General features: G+C 55.0%; 5 protein-coding genes across 5 annotated transcripts; 3 read left to right on the top strand and 2 right to left on the bottom strand.

The window, feature by feature from the left end:
* Window positions 1–552: 552 nt before the first annotated feature.
* Window positions 553–1,600, top strand: BBK36DRAFT_1125047 (ribonuclease H-like protein; the record flags this gene model as incomplete). Its single annotated transcript, XM_024891234.1, has 2 exons — window positions 553–652; window positions 771–1,600. The coding sequence occupies 2 exons, from the start codon at window positions 553–555 to the stop codon at window positions 1,598–1,600; spliced, it is 930 nt and encodes a 309-aa protein (XP_024747175.1).
* A 1,084-nt stretch (window positions 1,601–2,684) lies between these two features.
* On the top strand, window positions 2,685–4,763 carry BBK36DRAFT_1161798 (hypothetical protein; the record flags this gene model as incomplete). The annotated part of the gene is made up of 3 exons (XM_024894398.1): window positions 2,685–2,817; window positions 2,998–4,187; window positions 4,257–4,763. The coding sequence occupies 3 exons, from the start codon at window positions 2,685–2,687 to the stop codon at window positions 4,761–4,763; spliced, it is 1,830 nt and encodes a 609-aa protein (XP_024747174.1).
* Window positions 4,764–7,382: 2,619 nt separating this feature from the next.
* BBK36DRAFT_1143560 (hypothetical protein) lies at window positions 7,383–10,641 on the top strand (the record flags this gene model as incomplete). The annotated part of the gene is made up of 3 exons (XM_024893604.1): window positions 7,383–7,973; window positions 8,077–10,461; window positions 10,522–10,641. 3 exons carry the CDS (start codon window positions 7,383–7,385, stop codon window positions 10,639–10,641), a joined length of 3,096 nt encoding a protein of 1,031 aa, XP_024747173.1.
* Window positions 10,642–12,793: 2,152 nt separating this feature from the next.
* Window positions 12,794–14,170, bottom strand: BBK36DRAFT_1125750 (hypothetical protein; the record flags this gene model as incomplete). The annotated part of the gene is made up of 1 exon (XM_024891313.1): window positions 12,794–14,170. One exon carries the CDS (start codon window positions 14,168–14,170, stop codon window positions 12,794–12,796), a length of 1,377 nt encoding a protein of 458 aa, XP_024747172.1.
* Window positions 14,171–17,681: 3,511 nt separating this feature from the next.
* Window positions 17,682–19,409, bottom strand: BBK36DRAFT_22348 (hypothetical protein; the record flags this gene model as incomplete). Its single annotated transcript, XM_024897939.1, has 2 exons — window positions 17,682–19,180; window positions 19,259–19,409. 2 exons carry the CDS (start codon window positions 19,407–19,409, stop codon window positions 17,682–17,684), a joined length of 1,650 nt encoding a protein of 549 aa, XP_024747171.1.
* Between the last annotated feature and the right edge of the window lie 271 nt (window positions 19,410–19,680).

Genomic DNA, 19,680 nt, shown 5'->3' with positions numbered 1-19,680 from the left:
CCTTTCGCCTTCGCTTCCTCGCCTGGCAATTCTCGTCTCCTCCCGGTCAGTTCCCGCAGAGTTTGTGACGAAAAAGCAAAGCAAGGGAAAGACGAGCCCACCAGCCGTCCGAGCGCACCGAAGCCCCAGAGCCCCAGCTGGCCCTCCTCCTCGCTGGCTCATCGCCATGCCATTGATGTGAAGTTGATGCGCCTTCGCCCTCAGCCTTGTGCGAACATCATCGCCAACGGCATAAGCGCGGTTCGCCCCGAGCTTGGCCTTGCCCCGACCAAGTGCGCCCGACAACGCCGGATTGTGCTGCGACTGGTCGCGACGACCGGGCTGCTGCGATCAAGCCTTGTCCGTGCCCGCACTGCAGCGCCGAGCCTGGCGCGAGAATATTATGCCCTGGCCTCTGCCTCGTCTGCTTCCCGTTTTGCCTTTATAAACGACAACACGCCGACGACGACGACGCTCACAACGCTCGAGACGATGGGGAGCGGTAACAACAAGCGACCGGCCGCTGCGAGCTCCACGGCGCCGAGCCTTTCGAAGAAGAGAAAGACGGACAATATGCAGAAATACTATGCCGTACAGGCGGGCTTTGTTCCGGGCGTGTACCTGACATACGCGGAATGTCAAGCCCAGACAGCCGGCTTCAAGGGCGCCGTTTGTGAGTTGGCCACGTTATTTTCCGCGGCGGGTGACATAGTAGATATTGCTACGAACCTTTCGTTCTTGAAGATTGCTTGAGGCAGCAGCTCTAACCTTATGGCATATCCGTCCTGCAGTCAAGTCCTTTCTCTCAAAAGACGACGCCGAAGCCTTTGCAGCCGGCAAAAAGGTGGCCGTGGCTGACGAGCCTGAAAAATTCTACGCTGTTGCTGTCGGCAACCCGACCGGCATCTTCACAGACTGGTCGGAAGCCTCGAAGGCCATCACCGGGATCAAGGGTCCCAAGTACAAGCGCTTCAATACCCGCGCAGAAGCCGTTGCATATATCCGACACCATGGCAACAGGGAAGCAATCGAGGCTTTGGGAGAGAAGGTAGAGCCATTGGTGGAGAAATTTGAGGTGGAGGAAAAGCCGGCTATAAAGAAGTTCACTCCCATCGAGAAGGTGGCTGTCACAAAGAACCGCGAGCTCGACACAAGGCCGCAAGAAAACGTGCTGAACATCTGGACGGATGGCAGCAGTCTGGCCAACGGCAGGGCCGGCTCTCGCGCCGGGCTGGGCGTTTACTTTGGAGACAACGACCCTCGTAACCTTGCGGAGAGACTGCCCGGCGAGCCGCAGACCAACCAACGCGCGGAGCTCATGGCTATGCAGCGCGCCTTGGAGATTGCGCCGACCGACCAGACCGTCCGCATCCACAGTGATAGCCAGTACTCCATCAAGTGTGTAACCCAATGGGCCGATGGCTGGAAGCGGAAGAACTGGTTGACGGCCAGCGGCGAGAGTGTGAAGAACCAGGATATCATACGGGCCGTCCTCGCAAAGATGGATGAGCGAACCAAGGCGGGAAGCAACACATACTTTCAGTGGGTGAAGGGCCACGACACGAACATCGGCAACATTGCCGCAGATCGGCTAGCCGTCAGAGGAGCCAATCTGCCTTGAGGCCGGCGTATGAGTCTTACGCCGAACCACGGCGATTGTGCGGCGGCACGGGAGACCCGTGCCGAATGGAGACGCGAGGCCATACTTCTTGGTGTCTTGATATTCCCTTTCTATCCCCGATGCTCTTCTGCCAACCCACATCCGACGGCTTTGCTACAGAGATGTGGTGTGCTACGAGGAAGACACGGCGGGGCTGCGGAGAGGGCATAGCATGGAGTTGGGCATGAACATTAATGATTGTAACGGCAACAGGACGGGCTGGATGCGATTCTCTATTTTCACGTGTTTCTTATATACCAGCTGTTGAAGGGCGGGTGTGGGTGATGTCTTTCCTGGATCTCACTGCTTGGGTCGTTGAGATGGTTTGACTCGGAGGTGTGTGTTTCTCGTTCTCATTGCCTGTAAACATACTCGTATCTGATTCGGTAAATAAAACGAAGAACAATAAGAGACAGCAGTCGAAAACGTCAGTTGTGCTGCGATATAGAAATCAGCAGCAGGGCTTATCACGTCTAGATGATCGTCATAGCTGAGCGAACACTTCCCCATAGAATTATCTCATCGATGACACCAGATTGGCCGCTCCCGCTCTCCCTCAAGATCCTAGTCCAGCCGGCCCCCAAACCGTCTTCTCTAATGGTGGAGATTTTTTTTCACTACAGTATGGCTGACTGAGAAGAGAGACGCCACTTGCCAAGGCTTTCGTAGAAATTCTATCCATCTTGGCGGTTCTTATCGGCCTTCCGTTTTCCTTTTCTATTTTATGACTGATTGATATACAGAGTGGAAAAAAGGCGGTCATCGGCAGAGACTCTGACTCCTGAAGTCCTCCCTTGTCATACCTTTACCGCCGTACAAATTCGTTGCCTTGTCCTCTTAGACAGGAACCAACCTGTTCTCTTCGAAGAAAACTAACCCACCGCCACCTCCAGCTTTGTGGAATCCCCGATCGCGAACCCACCGGGGCCAACGCCTCCTCTGCAGGATATAGAAGAGTTGAAATGATCTCGACTGCTATCGTCGGTACTGGACTTTCCTCGCGTTGCTAACATTTGCTATCACCCTGTGAAGGGGATCAGCAAAGATGGCCGATATCTGGGCCGTTCCGTTGGCGTTGACCGACTTCAATATCGTGGTGGCTGTCCTGGGGGGCTTTGTGTCGCTGTTCGGGCTGGTGTCGTATCTGCTCAAGGAGAACTACTACCTGTCTGAAGCTCGTGAGTCTCACCATGCACCCTTTCTCTCTCTCTGAAACAATCTTCCCGGGCTGTTATCTGTTTCTCTCAAGTTGTCGCAGCTCGGCGGAGACTGTCTGAACACCAAACGAAACATTGCTATCCAGCATCAAGTCATCTTTCTCCAATTCCTTGCTAACCCGCATGTCTGCTGTGCTGCAGTCATCTCTCTCCTAATCGGCGTCGCCTTCGGACCCCATGGCGCAAACTTCATCCGCCCAGACGCATACACCGGCTGCTCCGGCGTGACCGACGTCGCCTGCACCGAGAGCCGCCTGGGCAGCATCACGCTCAACTTCTCGCGCCTCGTCCTCGGCGTGCAGCTGGTCATTGCCGGCGTGCAGCTGCCGAGCAAGTACCTCTGGCGCGAGCGCAAGTCGCTGATGCTGCTGCTCGGCCCGGGCATGGCCGGCATGTGGCTTGCCACGAGCTTCCTCGTCTGGGCCTTTGCCGGGATGCCCAGCTTCCTGCATGCCCTGGCCGTCGGGGCATGCGTCACGCCTACGGATCCTGTGCTGTCTGCTGTCATCGTTAAGGGGAAGTTTGCGGACCACAACATCCCCAAGGAGCTGCAGAATCTGATTGTGGCCGAATCCGGAGCCAACGATGGCCTGGGCTATCCCTTCCTCTTCTTTGCCCTCTATCTGATCAAGTTTGTGGGCTCGGGCGCGACCTCTGGCGGGGCTGGAGAGGCCATGGGCCTCTGGTTTGCGTGGACCTGGGGCTACACCATCATCCTGAGCATCATATACGGCGCCGTCGTCGGACTGCTGGCCAAGGAGCTGCTCCGCTGGGCCGTCAAGCGCAACTATGTCGATCGCGAAAGCTTCATTGTGTCCGCCATATCGCTGGCCTTGTTTGTGCTGGGGACCTGCGGCCTCATCGGCACGGATGACGTCCTGGCCTGCTTCATCGCTGGAAACGCGTTTACATGGGACGACTGGTTTCGTCTCGAGACCCTTGACGACTCGCTGCAGCCGACAATTGACATGCTGCTCAACGTCTCCATCTTCTTGTGGTACGGGGCATACATTCCCTGGACTGAGTTCCGCCACAACTCCCTCGTTCCCATATACAAGCTCGTGCCTCTCGGGGTGTTGGTGCTGCTTGTGAGGCGCCTCCCGTGGATCTTTGGGCTGCATAGGTGGATTCACCAGATTACGGGGACGCATCAGGCTCTCTTTGTTGGCTTTTTCGGGCCTATTGGTGTGTCGGCGGTGTTCTATCTGTTCATCACGTTGGAGTTTATTGAGAAGTTTTTGAGTGATGAAGAGGGGAACCCGAGAAGCGATGTCACACATTTGGGCGCCACTGTGAGAATCGTGGTTTGGTTTTTGGCGGTTTGCAGCGTGGTAAGTTTCTTCTGGCTTCTTGAGCCCATGATGTTGAAAGATGTGCTAACGACGTCGTTTGCTGTCCAGGTTGTCCACGGCTTGAGCATTCCCCTGGGCAAGATCGGGTACCTCGCACCACGCACGCTTTCTCGCGTGCTCACCGAGACCAGCATCAGCACTTCCGCCGGCGGCCTTGGCAACATGGACAACCCCTCGACCTTTTCCACCATAGCCAGGTGGTTCCCTGGCGGAAACGGTGGCGCCGGGGTGGCCACCAGAGAGACCGTCGTCGGGCCCCCTCTGAGCACATCTGCCACGTCAGAAGTATCAAAGCCGCAGCCTATGCCCCCCTCTGCCGACATTCCGCTGGATGCCCTCGGTCCGGATGCTGGGCCTCGAGAGGCGGCCCGAAATGCCGTCCGGGAGACACAGATTCGCTTCCACGACGAGCTGGAGTCTCGGAACCCGTCTCGAAACGAGTCGAGAAACCCTTCTCGAAATGTGTCTCGGGACCCCTCACGAAATGTGTCGAGAAATCGAGACGAGCCTCGGAGAAAGGGAGATTCAGCCTCGCCGACGCCGAGCCCGAAATAGACACATTTGGGGCCAATTTTTTAATTTCTTTGCTCATGCTCGAAAATTAGACCGCAAGGCCAGCCATATAGACGCTGTTAGAGCTTGATACGTGTATCCTTTGGGATTCTCTATCCTTCCGAGGGTAGTACGGAAACATGACTTAGATACTAGATATTGTATGAGATAAGGTAGGCATCAAAGCCTACATGTAACTGCAAACCTACACAGCTATTTCCACCTCCATGCATGATCAGTAGATTACCTTACATGCAACTTGCACTTCGTAGGATTACTGCTATGTAAGGTAATGCCAGGCCAAAATACGTATACCTGAGGAGTGCGTACAAGTATCTTCAGCGTCAATGTATCTGAAACCCTTGATCATGTAATCAGTTACGATGCACTTCCATGGCAGGCCACGTTGCCCTGAGACATTCAAAGGGTCCCTGCGAAAGACGACACTTGTCCATTTGTTGGGGGATGACGAACGATTCAACAAGGCGGGATAGAAGGAAATAGATACTATGAACGAATTGTCGTGAGGCTTAGCTCTTGTGGGGAAGTGGGGTTTGTTCTGGAAGATTACAGCCGCTCTTCTCTTTTTTCTTTTCGGAATACTAGTACTACTACGGAGAATAGCCTACTCGCAAGTTGAGTTCAGTGCTGATGGTTGGATGAGTGTACGTAGGCCTGAAGATGTGTGTAAGGGTGCCTCGGCAAGGTGAGCATTTGTACGAATATAAATGCGCGCCTTGAATTATCAGTCCCAAGTGAAGAGCTTATGAAGTCTGCAGAAGCCACATGCCGCCTTGTGGTAGCTTGGACAAATGGAATGACCAGTCACCGGACGTTCATCACGAGTCACATACATAGCCTTTGGTGTGAGTGATGGTTAAGGTAAGGTTGTAGGTTAGGTTACTGGGTAGGTAAGTAGTGGCTTCACGAGAGTGGCTCCAAGCTCGCCTGTAAAGTTGACACGTTTCCATCCCATCGCTAAATAACTGATGTCAAGTAAACAGAAAAGAAAGCCTCAAACTCATACCTTGAGCCGTCGAATCAAACTTCGAAGGAAATACAAGTGCAAAACCGAAGCTGTGGAACAAGGAACCACTTTGTTGGCAGGCCGGGGCCACGGACAGATTCGAGTTGCGCTGCCCCCGACGCACTGTGTGCGTCAGCGACCGGGGGCTATTGAAAGACTTTAAACTGGGTGCATATGCACGGGCAAGGGTTTGTCTCTGGGCCAGCCCAAGGACGGTGCGAAAACCAAAGAGTCGCAGACGGTGTACATACAAGAAGGGAATCCCATCCAAAATTGCTGTGTGGTCATCATTGTGCGATGCCAAAAGGCTGGGGAGGCCCCATCGTGACGAGTTCGGACGGGCTCTTCTGTGGATGAAGCCACACAACCACAGTGCCGCCTCGCGTAGAGCCGTTGCTTTCTGCACCCGCGGGTGACTCAGAGGAGAGGCAGCCCGGCCGTGCTGTTTGTGGTAGTGGTACGCGTACCCAGACAGTGCGGAAGCTCGTGTGGCCGTTATGATCTAATGGTGCGCGTATTCCTGCGGCGCAAAAGGGACCTGAAACGCCCACCGCTGGACAGCCCAGCTGTTTAGTGGGAAGAGCCCTGTAACGGCGCCTGTTGTTGGTTCCTGGGCCGGCCCAGTGTCGATTCGGGCCATTGCCATCTTCACTCCAGGGCTGTCGAACAGTCTTTATCTAAGGTTCAGCCACCCCTCACGTGACGTCTTTCTTGCGACGAGATAGCAGTCCAGCTTCGTTCCCCTCGCGCTCCCTTGCTTCTATATAATCCAATCATGCCCATGAGCGCTGCCTCCCTCCTCTTGACGAGTGCATCGCACGAACAGCTTTGTAGCGGTGCGCACTGCTGGTAAGGTGGTACCTCTAGCCGCGCACAGTTGCTGGCTGGTTCCCCGGTACCCCATAACACCCACAGCACCGCTCCAGCAAGACGCGGCTGCCCACCCGGCTTGTGCGCTAACTGTGTGCGCGTGGTTGCTCGCCGCCTGTTTCAATCGGCTGGCGTCGCCGTCGCTCGACCTTCTCCCGCCGGGGGGGAGAAAAACCCTCTCTCTCTTTCCCTCCCATTCTCTCCTCCCTCCCCCAAGCACCCCTGCCGCCTCGTCAACAGACATCGCTTTTGAGGCCACGGCACTCGGAAACGATGCAATCGTAGGAGGTTGAGGCCATCTGGGACACTCGCACTTGCGTGACTGCATTGCATCGTCGTGCAGCCAATCCATCCAGCCTGGCCGTTCCCCCTCCCGAAGACGCAGCGGACCCTTTTTTTTTCCCTCCTCGACTCCGTACTCCCGCTCCCACACAACAGCAGATAACCACCACAACCTACCACATACATACCGCATACATAGACACACACACGCCGTCGTCTCCTGAGACACGCCCCGCACTTCCAAAAGCCCGACGTTATCTCGACCGGCTTATCTGCGACTCCCACCGCTGACACAAAAGGGAACAAAACACACAAAATCTGAGTCGAAAAAACAGCCCGCCGGACGACACGCCATCTGCATCCTCCCACCCGCTGTCTCCCGCCGCTGGTGAGCCAGACAGACGCGCACAGAGGGGAACAGAAACCACCGCCTCCCGCCCTTCATGGCGTCGACTCCGTTCCGGTCTGGAGCGGGCGATCCGCTGATTGCGAGATCGTCGTCAATCCCCCGGGACGAGCCTCAGGAAGTGCCCGATTCCTTCGTTGCTGCCTCGGGGGACTTCTTCAGCCCCGACGATCTCCAGCAGTACATCAGCACTCTCGGCACCGAACCTTTTAAGAATTTCTGGGAGAACCCATCAGCGATTGTCCCGACCGGGCCCTTTGAGGATTCCACCAGCGGCTCGCTTTTCGACGAAGACTTCGACTCTGGCGCCGCGTCGCCCAAGGCGCCCGCTGCGGCAGCTGACACCGCCTCCCTGAACGCGAATGGCCACCTTGATCTCATGGCCGCCTTTCGGACCGCTGAGGCTTCGGCTTCTCCATTTACTCTTGCCGGCCAGTCGTCGACTTTCCTCGGGGCCCCCGACGGGAGCGATATGTTCGCGTTTGGCAGTGGTGACGAGACCGTGACGAACCAGCCCTTCGTCTTCTCACTTCCCGATCCGTCTGCCATTTCTCTCGCCTTTCAGAACTACGGGCAGGCAAATATGGGAGTGGCCCGACCGGAAGAATTGGTCCAGCAGGTCATTTCGGTACGTTGATTTTCTTTACGTCTTGTTTTGGGCAATTCTTCGACTTGCGAACTTTTGGGATTTATATAGTTAGGGCGAAAGGAGGATACTAACTCTCATCCAGCCGCCGGACATGACAAGCCCGAGAGGCCAAAAACGAGCAGCGGCGTCAGAATCGTCGGTATCAGTCAATCAGACTGCAGAGCCATCGCCAGCTACCACCCCTTCATTCGAATCGCCTCAGTGGGGACAGGTTGAACAACCGCAACAAGGCCTTTCTCAGAATACGGCGTTCATATCACAAATGGCCACGCTCGGTCTTCCCCCTTTTACCTACCGTGGCGAATATGGTGTGAATATTCAGCAATCTGCCCTCAAGTCTCGCGTCGAGACCCAGATGATGGTAACCATAACCATGTCTCACCTGCCCTTTGGCGTCACAAAGTTGCATCTGCCCCCCCATACCATCTCCAAGCCTAAGCACAGGCTGAGGCCTCCTCCAACCCCGTCTCCCGATACACTGGAGCTCTTTGTCAGCTTGGTTTGCACAACCCCCATGGAGAACCCGGAGCTGAGGAGGAAAGCCTTGCAGAAAGCTGCCGAGGTTGATCATCGATATCTCCCCAGCCCTCAAGAAGTCGAGCACGAAACTCAAAATGGCTGCCAAGTCCGCATTTGCCCGAAATGCATGGAAAGAGAGCGCAAGCGAGCCAACCGGAAGAAGGAGCATGAAAGGTCCGATCAAGAGGAGCTTTGGTACATGGACGAGTCGCACCGCATCATCATCTTCAACACCTTCGAGATGAGCGACTGGCGACCACCGACCGCGCAGAAGGAAAAGGGCTCGGACAAGCCGCCGCAAGCTGAACTCTTTCGACAGTGCCCCACGGCCAGGCAAGTCGTGGTACCCATGCGGCTCGCGTGCTACTGCCGCCACCAGAAGGAGAAGACGGGCTTCAGGGTCATCTTCACCTTCAAGGACTGGAAGAATAACGTCGTTGCACAGGCCATGTCCGGCTCGATCATGATTACAGATGACCACAAGACGACTTCGCCTTCGGCCGCCGATGACGCCCCCGAGCTCGAGCCTCAAGGCCCGGCCAAGAGGAGAAAAGCGAGCGCAGCAAGCTCATCGGGTTCATCGAGCGCACCCAACACAATGAGCGGGTCGCCGTCATCGTCAGCGGAACCTCAGGTCTTGACCACTAACCACCAGGCCCCTCAAACAAGCCTGCCCTTCCAGAGCGGTCCGGCGCAGCTCACTCCCACGGTCAGCCCAGTCTTCTCGCCCAACATGAATGGCTTCCAACAACCGCAGGGCCATATGGGGGCCATGACCCCCCATGTGCCGGTGGCGAGCGGACCTCCTCCCGCCCTTAATGGCGTTGCCCATGGAATCCAGAACTGGTTCACACCCACACCTCGCCGCCCCGAGAGCAGAGAAGACTCGGCCATGCTATATTCCACGCCGGTATCTCCCCACTCTGGTGGCTCTGTGAGCCCAACCAGAGGTGGTCTGCAGAATGGAGGCAGCCTGGTGCCGCATAACCAAATGGCGCAAGCCAACAACTTTGCAATGGGTCTCGCTGCTACTCCCCCGTCTCCCCCCGAGGCGAAGTCGTCGCCACCCATCATCCACAAAGTCGTTCCGCCCCAGGGCGATCTCAGCGGCGGAACGGAAGTCACGGTGCTTGGTGCCAACTTTTTCCAGGGTCTTGAGGTATGGTTCGGCGACAACAAGGCCACGACAACCACGTTCTGGAGTGAGGCATCACTGGTGTGTCTGGTTCCGCCATCTACGGTTGGCGGACCGGTGCCTCTGACTCTGAGGCTGCTGCCAGGAGCTCAGCCACCGCGAGGCATGCAGGCACCTTCCCACATGGGCAGGCAGCAGACGACCTATACATACAAGTTCAACGGCGAGAACGAAAGTCCGGCACGCTCTCCTTACTCGTTCCTCAACGTGAATCTGGCGAGCTTGCCCATTTTCAATGCCTATATCCCGCAACCTGCACCGCTTATGCGAAAGGTACAGGAGATGATGTCGGCCTCGCCCGGTAAGGCTGCAGACAACTCGAGCGACAATGACAGCAAGGCGGACTCGCGCTGGTGGGATCTCTCATCGTACATGAATAGCGCGGTAGCTCCTCCTGCTTACAACGACATCTATCCGGCAAAGGATGCGCAGGTAGAGGACCTGGATGCCAAGTCCGTTCTTTCGGTAGCCCGCGCGGCTGCTGAGGTGGAGGCGGACATGAAGAAGCGTCGCGTCCGAGACGACGAGCAGGAGTCGTCATTTGCTCAAGGCGTGGTCGTTTACGAGGAGCACGAGACGGTCACTGCGGCCAAGGCCGGCGAAAGCAGCAGCAGCGCCGTCATTCAGCCGCCCGCCATCCTCGAGATTGGGCGCAAGCATGCCATCACCAAGGAGCAGCAAGAGAACTTTTTGCGGGCTCGGGAACAGAAGCTGAAGAAGCTTAGTAACGACCGAAATCTCTTCTTCATTTGGGTGAGTCGCGACAATATCTATCCGTTTGCTCAATCAAACACACTTGCTAACTCTTGTCAGATCCCTCTTCTCTTGGTGATGGTTTGCGCACTGCTCTACAGCTATTTCCCGTCACTCTTCCCATTTATCTTTGCCTCTATTCGAGCTCTGATCCACGTCTTGCTCCGCATGCTCGACTAAACGACGCCGAACCGGCAGTCAAATACTCGGGGTTGAAGGCGGACTACACCTGTACCACTATCGCCTTGGTCTTCGGGCCTCTGTACCCGCCCTCCCCTCTTTACTCTTACAACTCAACTATATGTATTCAACAAGATTTTCTATATGACCCAAACGACCGCCATCATCAAGATGACTGGCTGGGTCTGCTGTGGTTCGGAGTGTGAATAAGGGCTGTGTTTTTTTCTTTTCTTAAATGCGACTGGCTGGGAAGGAAGGGCTGGTGAAATTTGGGCTGCGATGTTTGTTCGGAAGCAGGATAATGATGGGTATGTTCTACGATGATTTGTCTCTAAAGGAGTTGGTGGTCTTCCGGTACAGCAGTCAGTACTTGGTATCAGCGGTACAGTATCTCTTTATTCCTTCTTTTATATCTTTCCACCCCTTGTTGTTCTTCTTTTCGAACGATTTCCCCCCTTTCCCCGTGGACGAACTTATACCTCTTGCTTTTCTTTCTTCTCTTTTTTTTTCCTACCTAGTAGTTGGTGTTGTCGGGGCCTGGCAGACCAACGAGAGATGTGGCTGTGGTTTCTTTTTTTATGGATGTTTCAAGTTTAGAAAGGCAGTTCTTGGATAAGGGAAGCTTTACAGGAACGCAACAAGGTAGAAAACTAGTACTAATAGTATCCCCCCGTTCTTCACTTATTTGCTCAGAACAATCACAGCAAATGCTTGGTTTCATGCAATACGGAGTACTGCCAACTTGGTCTCACACGAATGACTGCCAATGTTTCCACCACATTTATATAAAGACATGAGAGAAGAGAAGAGAAAAGTAAAAGATTGATGTAATGTCTTATCATTCGTAAAAGAAAAAAACTACCTATGGTAAACTAGCCTAACCTATTAATACAACTTCACGTCCAAACTTGCCTCATACCCCCTTCCCCCTGAAAATTCATAATATCATCAAGATCCCTCTCCTCCCCCCCCGCCCTCCCTTCTCTTCCCTCCCACTCCTTTCCTCAAAACTCATATTTCCGGGACGTCTTCATGACGTTTAAGCCATGACACTCAATCCATCTGCATATAGAGTTTGTAGAAGGAAAAAAAGGGTCAAGATGAAGAAGAGGAGATGGAGAAGGAGGAGGAGGAGATCAGAATAAGTAAGCGAATGTAAAACTGGTTAAAAAAAAAGAATAAAAAGACGAGACAAAGCCGGCTTCTTGTCTTCCGCGGGACAAGAAATCCATAACAGGTAACAACAAAGGCCGGGAGGCTTTCCATCCCCCCTTGAAGAAGAGAGCAAGAAAGCAAGTAAACGAAAACGAGAGGGGGGGAAAAAAGAGACAAGGTAGAAAGTAAAAAAGGAGGTCGATCTGATATGCCCCCTTGCGGTTTTGCAGATCATCGTCATACCCAAACCGGGGCAAAAGAGTCGAACGAAATAAAGAAGAAGAGTCTTTCTTCTCTTCTCCTTTTCTCCTCCCTGTCCTTTCCTTTCTTTTTTTCCCCGTCTTCTCTTTTTTTTTCTTTCCTTTTTGCTTTCTTTCTTCCTTCATTTCCTTTTTGCTTGCCGGTATCCCCGTCCGCTTCCATCAGATCCACCTCGCTCGCTCGCCTTTTAATCCTTGCACAAAAACATGTCGTCAAAGTCGTATATACGTGAGAGCTTGTGGGTTTTCATATATTGTTCCTTTTGTCATGACACATAACGTAACAGCAACAAAACGTTTGGCTTTGCATAAAAAACACAAAAAAACGCAATGTTCATGTTACCAACGAAGGGTAAATCGGGGAAGGGAAGCCTCGCTACTGGGAAGCAAGACTCCCGTTTGGGGGGAAAATCATTACATCGGTGGGTTGAGGTGTCCTTTTTTTTTTCGGTTTTTTGTTTTGCGGGTTGCGTTATCTTCCATTTTTTTGTGCTTTTTTCGTGTGTGGTTTTCTGTGTGTGGTTTGGTGATGATGGCCCTCCGAACGGATGGGGTATAAGAGCAAAAAAAGATAAATCATTTCATATCTCGTCATAAGAGAGAAAAAGAAATTCGTTAAAAATCCGAATCATGCTCGACCCGAAAATGCTTTTGATGGAGAAAATGATGGTAACCGAAATCGCCGAAATGCGCCATATAAAACAATCATTATGTGGAAAAACAAGTCGACAACTCCTTCACCGTCTCAGCCCCCGCCAGGGCTGACCATTCTCTCGATCTTCTCCAAAGGTATACTTGGCGGGAATAGAGGGGACGCTGGGGATCCCTCGGTTGGCGTTGGGAACCACCTTGAGGGGCTCCGCGGCAGCGGCAGAAGCAGCAGCAGCGGGAGCCGTTTTTCTCGCTCGCAGCAGCCGGGAGCTCTTGGATCCCGAGCCGATGGCACGAACGCTGTAGACGCTCTCGCCGCTGTCTCGGCAGGACGACGTGCTGTCGAGGGACGCGCGAGGGGATGAGGCCGCAGACGATGTGGGCGAGGTTGCGCACAGCAGGTGGGAGGACCGCCTGCTATGCCGGCTCGACGCGCTGTGATAGTGGTGAATGACCACGGGCGGGAGGCTGGTGCTGCTCGGGTGCTTGCGAGCCTTTGTCCGGCCGGTCGAGAGCTGCCGCCGGGATCCAGAGCTGCGAAGGATGGGAATGTTAAAGTCGCGAGAAGCCGTCTTACGGATCTTGGTGCGCGATTCCCTGGTCCGGTTCGGTTTCGGCCTTTCGTCCTGGTGGATCTGGATCTCGGGGGACGACGGCTGGTTCTCGTTTGCGGTCCGCTTGGTGCCTCTCGAGTCACTGCTGGCAGGCGTCATGATGGATAGCGACGTCCTGTTGCTCCTGGGCGTCCTGGGCGTCTTGGGCGTCGTGTTGAGAGGCCACTTTGGCGGCGGAGGCAGAGAAGGGGGAGCATGGGTAGGCGGCAGCGGCGGCGGCGGTGTTGAAGGAAGCGCCTGGTGGCTGGTAGCTGGCCGTTGCCGCACGTAGCCCGGCGGAGGAGGCTGTCGCGTGGACTGGATGGCATGAGAGGTGAAGAAGCCCGACTCGACCAGCAGATGGTAGCTCGCCAAGGCCTCTTCCCTAGTGGGCCTGTCGTCGAACACACCGGGCGTAGGCTTCTTGGGCGAAGGGGTCGAAGGGGTCTCCTGCTTCTTCTGCTCTGGTGATGCCGATGGCGTATCCTTCTTGAGCTTGAAGCGCCCTCGAACGCCCTCCCACACCTGGCCCAGGACGCCCTTCTTGGGCGACGTGGTAGCAGTGCTCGGTGCCACGCTGGGCGCGACACTCGGCGCGACGCTCGGGGCGATGCTGGGAGCGATGCTGGGGGCTTGCCGGGACATGTACAGCTGGAGATGGCGCGTGGTGTCCTGAGAGCGGCGGGAGCTCCGCAGGTTATACTGGTGCTGCTCGAGCTCGGCGTCCAGCGGCCTCTCCAGCGCCTCGATCTCGTCGGGCCCGAGGAACTGGGACGGCGGCACGGCAGAGGCGCGGTCGTTCATGGAGCCCTCTTGGAAGCGGCTGCGGCTCGGCTCGGGCTTGAGGCCCTTCTTCTTGGGAGCGCCCATGGCGGGCAGACGTGCGTAGCAGGGAGCCGATGGAGAAGAGGAGGGGGAAAGGGGGGGACAAGTCGTCGGCTTTCGTTGGCTGAAGGGCTCGGTGAGGGTCTGATTGGCCACGGCGTGTTGCCCGCAGACGATTCGCTCTGTCGATGCGTTGGGATGGGATGAAGACGATGAAAGGAACAGGTGTCGGTGTCAAGCCGCATCCATTCCCATCCGATCGAAAGAAAGAATCGCCTTTGTTCTCGGTTTGTGTTGTCGACGACTCCGCCCGCCGTCGTGCTTGGTGCCACCAGCGCCTTTTTGCTTGTGTCTCTTGTGTCTTGTCTTGTCCCGTGTCCCAAAACAAACGGCCAGTAAACAAAACACACCTAAAACACGGACCAAGGCCCAAAGGCTCCAAATGGTTCCAAGCGCCCTTGCGACCGGAATGCTGCTGCTCTGCTTGCTCTGCTCGTTATGTACTCGCAGCAGCTGTTGGTCCTCTCTTCTCTCTCACGTCGATCCTGGTCTCGGGGAGAAGGGGAATCTCGTCTGTCGTCGCCGCTCTCCGCAATCTTTAATAAGGTTTAATGAGGGATCGTAAGCTGGGGCCGGGCGAAGCAGAGAGGAGTGATTTTAGCCAAGGTTCGATTCGACAGTCTCGCAGTGATGACATGATCCTTTTTGATTGGAAGAAAATAGGAGGAGGAGCAACGGCGGGAAAGGGGCTGGGGCAAACATCTGATTGGGCTTATTGTGTCTCTTCTCGTCGGGTGCGACTTACGTCCAATCTGGGGTCAGCAGCGCTGTACCTTGTTGTCTTGCCTGTTGTCCTCTCTCTGTTTTGTCTTGTCTTGGTGGTGCTTCTTTTCCTTTTCTGCAGGAAGCCAAAGACACCCAGAGGCAGCAGCAACAACAACAACTTCTTTGGGCTCTCTTCGAACCGGCCCAAATTGACCTTAGCTGCCTGCAGGCTCGCAGCGCAACCGCAGGTCAGATGGTTAGCAACAACAACACAACGCCTAGGGGGGGAGCAGCCACCGAAATTGAGAAAACAGGCGCAGCTTGTTTTGCTTTATGTGCGGCGCTGAGGGAGGCTTGGGTGGGCTCCCCCGTCCATGATCCATGCATGTCTGCCCGCTCCCCCGGCCACACGTGAGCGTCGCCCATGGCAACGCGCCTGCGGGTTTGGCTCCAAAGGTCCCTGCTTGAGTAGCTTGAGAGCGTCCGCGCCGACGATCCCGGCCGGTACCCAGGGATCTCGACAGGGATGTGGATGGAGGCAGGGGTTGGAGAGAGTTGTGGCACGGCTTAGCTTCCCCTTTGCAGCGCTGTCGTACTCGTATGTACTGGTGGCGGGACGGCGTGTACTCGTATGATTTATCGCGAGAAGGAGAGGAGAGGGAAGAGAGAGGCTGTCGCTTGCATGCAGGTTGCTGAACTGTCACAGTCGTGCCGCAGGATCCAAGGACGATGAGATGGCACAGGGCCTCGTTATAAAGGAATCCAGCCCAGACCCCAGCATCAGCAGAAAGAAACAACAGCAGTAACGACGGCAACAGGCCCGAACAACACAAACACGACACGACACGCACACCAAGCATCAACCCGCCAGCCACGAATTCCATCACAGGACCAGCGGCACAGCTTAAGCGCTGTGCGCCGTCGAGATTGCAACATGGGACCTGGTCCGGGCTACCAAATCAGTCCGAACGTTTTCTCAACCAGCCCCCCGAACAGCGAGGGTATTTTCGGACAAATGCTTCCTTTCACCTGCGTCTCGTACCACCGACTCTTCATTCGTGTGTAAATCCTGAACCGACGAGAGAGAAAGGACGCTAGGACTTGCGAGTCGCGGACGAGAGCCGCGAAAGTGAGGAAGAAAGAACAGAGCTCTGTCTCTCAGGTCAGGGTACTTCTGCTTCTTGTCTGGGAATCTCGGTCCGATTTGCTTGGCTGGAATAACCCGTGCAAAGAAGCATCTGAACTCGCTATGAGTGAAATATGTACTGGCGCGATAAGTCGTCTTGGTAAGTTGAAGTTGGAGAAAGAGAGAATCGGAAAACGGCTTGAGAGAGAATATGGAAGGCAGCGAGAAATTGCCAGGGCCACCGCCCTTTGCCAACGTCGTCGCTAGCACCAAGATGTTTCCACCTGAGGCTGCGGCTGTGCTGCTCCCCTGAAACTTGAATCAACCCAAAACTCCAGCAAATGTCACTGCCGAACATCTCCTCATATCAACCCCCATTTCTCACCTCATCTCACCTTACCGTACAAGCGGTATGAACCATTGTTGCAAATCTGTATCTGCATCTACATCTTGCATCGCCATATGGCTCCCCCCCGTCCATCACTCACGTTAACTACTGCACTCCAGAGCCCCCATCTTCATGCACACGTCCGCCGCGGATCGCAGCAGGTAATTAAAGCAAGCGCGTGTGTACCTTACCTTACCTTGCTTTCTTAGTCTCCCTCTGTAATAATTACGGGGTATCAGTCACGGCACTCGGACTTGACCGACGATCGGTCAACGGCAACGTTCGCGGGTCCTATGCATCAGTCTTTCTTTTTCCCCAGCCTCTTACTTTTTTGTGTCTTCAACAGTCGACATTACCATGTACTCGTGTGCTTCTCCAAATGATCTTGGTCTTCATCTACACTATCCACTGATATACTAACGTCGCCTTTGTTTGAACCGGATACGACGAACATAAACACTTCTATCACATTCGAGACTCGAAATCACCTCTGCAAAGTAACGGCCGTCCAAGGAGAATGGTAACGAGTAGGACGATTCTTGTAGGATATCCTTTCGATCGCTTAAAACACTCCCATACCACATCATCTGGCCACTTACATACAACGTATCGTTATGATGACATACGACAGTCACCCATTCATGTCAATCAGTATTTTGAAACCCCAGAAGTGCCCATAGATCGTATCATTCAATATATCAAGATAAGCGACATCGACGAGAATATTTAAAATAGATAACCAAGACCAATAGATATCGGGAAAAAAAAGAGTGTAGCCGCCCGGCTTTTGGCACATAATAGGTAGGTAGTAATAGATCCTCAAAGCTGGAAAACGAAGGCAAAAGAAAGAAAAAAACTCCCGTACTCAGGTCCCTCTCATTAGCATTCCACGCATAAAGGGTTCCCATGGACGAAGAAAATCCAATATCAAGGCAGAAGAAGAACAAGATATAAAAGGGAAGAGTGAGACTAAAGTCGCTGTGTTCCGTTGAGCCATCTCACTTTGATGGACAAGAGACGGACAAAAGAAAAGACCCAAGGTTAAAAAAAGAAATTTCCCTCGAAACTACCGTCGTGTGTTCCCCAACTCCATTAATCCCGCAAAAGCTCCCTTCATATTTCCCTCTTCCGATGGAGAACAAAAGAGGTATTTTGAACAAAAGGGTAGTAACCCCAAAACGCCCATGAGAAATCTATCGCACATCAAAATGCAGATAATATACTCCATATGATTTTTCTGTCACCCAAAGTCGGAGCCAAAAATTTCACTCATGACCTTAGACCTGGTATTGGTTGAAGGTGACAACGCCGATCTGACCGTCTGCACGCGAGTACAAGCCCTGGTCCGGCTCGGGGGTGAGCCCGCGGTATCCGTGACCATAGTGCGCGTCAAGCTGGCGCTGGCCGTTGTACAGCGGCTTGTGGTTTTGAGAAAAGACGTGGTCGTGTTTCCTCTTACCACCAGTCGACAACATGGGAGGCGGAGGGAGAGGCTCGGTCTGGGCCTCAATGGGCGGCAAGGGAGACACCAGGGACGCAATCTTGAGCGGCGCCAGAGACGACTGAGACATCTGCGGCCTGGGAGGCGGAGGCGCCGGAGCCGAGTATGGCGCTGGAGGGGGAGCCGAATAGTGCGTCGGAGGAGCGGGCGCAGAATAGGGCGCAGGAGCAGAGTAGCTGGCATAGGAAGGCCGCCTCTCGCTCGATGCATATACAGGAGATGACTGAGGCACATATGGCTCGGAAGGCCGGTTGTCGTATATGGCGTGCTTCATCGGCGGCGCTGGGGAAGCACTGGGCGCCGGAGGGCGGGCGCTATAATTGTACTGCTGCTGATCCTGCTTAGCATACGGGGACGGCCCCGCAGACGACGATGTCGGATATGGCCCAGTGGGTGTCGCAGGGGGGATCGGTGCGCTCTGCGGGTGGCCGTATGGCCGAGGAGCGGGTGCGCCGTACTGCGGCATGTTGTGGTCTCCGCCAAAGCCCAGATGTCCGGGGCGAGCGGCGGGCGGAGGTGCGTCGTAGGACGGGGGCGGAGGAGGGGGTAGCGAGGGAGCATGGTAGCTCTCGGCAGCAGATGGTCGCCGTGACGGCTCCTGCGGCATGTACGGCGCGCGGTGCTCGCTCGCGTTGCTGACGGATCTGGCCCGCAGAATGGGATCCTCGGCGGGAGCCGGCGTCACGGTCCGGCGCCGAGAGTACTCCTCCTCGCGTCGGTCGAAGCCGCTGCCCTTGCCGTCGCGCTTCCTCATGCGAACGTCGCGACGGATTCGAACTCGGCAGCCCTGGTCGGCAACCGTCTTGCTGAGCGAAGTGCTCTCCATGAGTCCGGGGAACTTCTTGGCGCTGAAGACGTTGAAGGGCTGCGTCTTGATCTCCATCCTCCAGTCCACTCCAGGGGGAAGGTCGGAATCGGCCGGCTCCAGGTCGAAATCCTTGGGCTCCTTGGTCGTTTCATACAAGCTAAAGGACAGGCGGAAGTAGCCTTCGTGTCGGACGGACAGGTCGGGGAAGATGAAGTATCCAGCCTCGGTTGGTCGGTCGAGGTAGGCCATGCCAGATGCAGGAACACCAGTCAGGATGGGGGGATTGTTGGTGGCGCCATTTTGGACGCGGCCGTGAGCAATCGTGCGAGCCTGCTCAAGGCTGGCATACAGAAAGAAGTTGGCGTTGTAATCAAAAGTAATGTCCTTGCCCTCTTCGACGGAAGGTCCCTCAATGATACGGAGCTCGACAACAGGCGGCGGGTCAACAGGTCGTCGGTCGCTGTTCGCTATGAGAGGAGTCAGCAAAGGGGGGACTACAACGCGCCATGCCCAGTTGACTTGGCTCCGTCAAGTCGCCAACGCACCTTTCATGCCCGAACCACAGGCACGAGCTCGCTCCGGCTGCTGCAGAACCGTCAACTGGTACCAGAGGTGGCGGTTCTCTCTCGTCACGCGATGGATGCGCTGGACCATGTCCCGCGAGCTGGACGAGGCCATGGAGGAAGGCGTCGCCATAATGCTGCGCTCGGTTCAAAGACGTCGGAGAAGGTTGTGAATAAAGTATGGAGAGTTGAGACTACTTGACTCGAGTCAATGCTATGATTCCATTTGAATGTTGGTGCATGATAATGGCAGAGGAGGAAGATGGCAGTGATGATGCAGCGAGAAGCCCCGACAAACATGACCGGCTCAGCTTGGGAAAATGATGTCCTACTCACGTCTCAACTAGAAATCGTCCGAGATTCGAGACACTCTGCGGCGGGCGAAACCGTCAAGGCGAACAGAG

Source organism: Trichoderma citrinoviride, assembly GCF_003025115.1.
Source record: "Trichoderma citrinoviride strain TUCIM 6016 unplaced genomic scaffold BBK36scaffold_12, whole genome shotgun sequence".
NCBI lineage: Eukaryota > Fungi > Ascomycota > Sordariomycetes > Hypocreales > Hypocreaceae > Trichoderma > Trichoderma citrinoviride.
The sequence above is the reverse complement of the archived record's forward strand: the minus strand, read 5'-3'. Positions and strand labels throughout refer to the sequence as shown.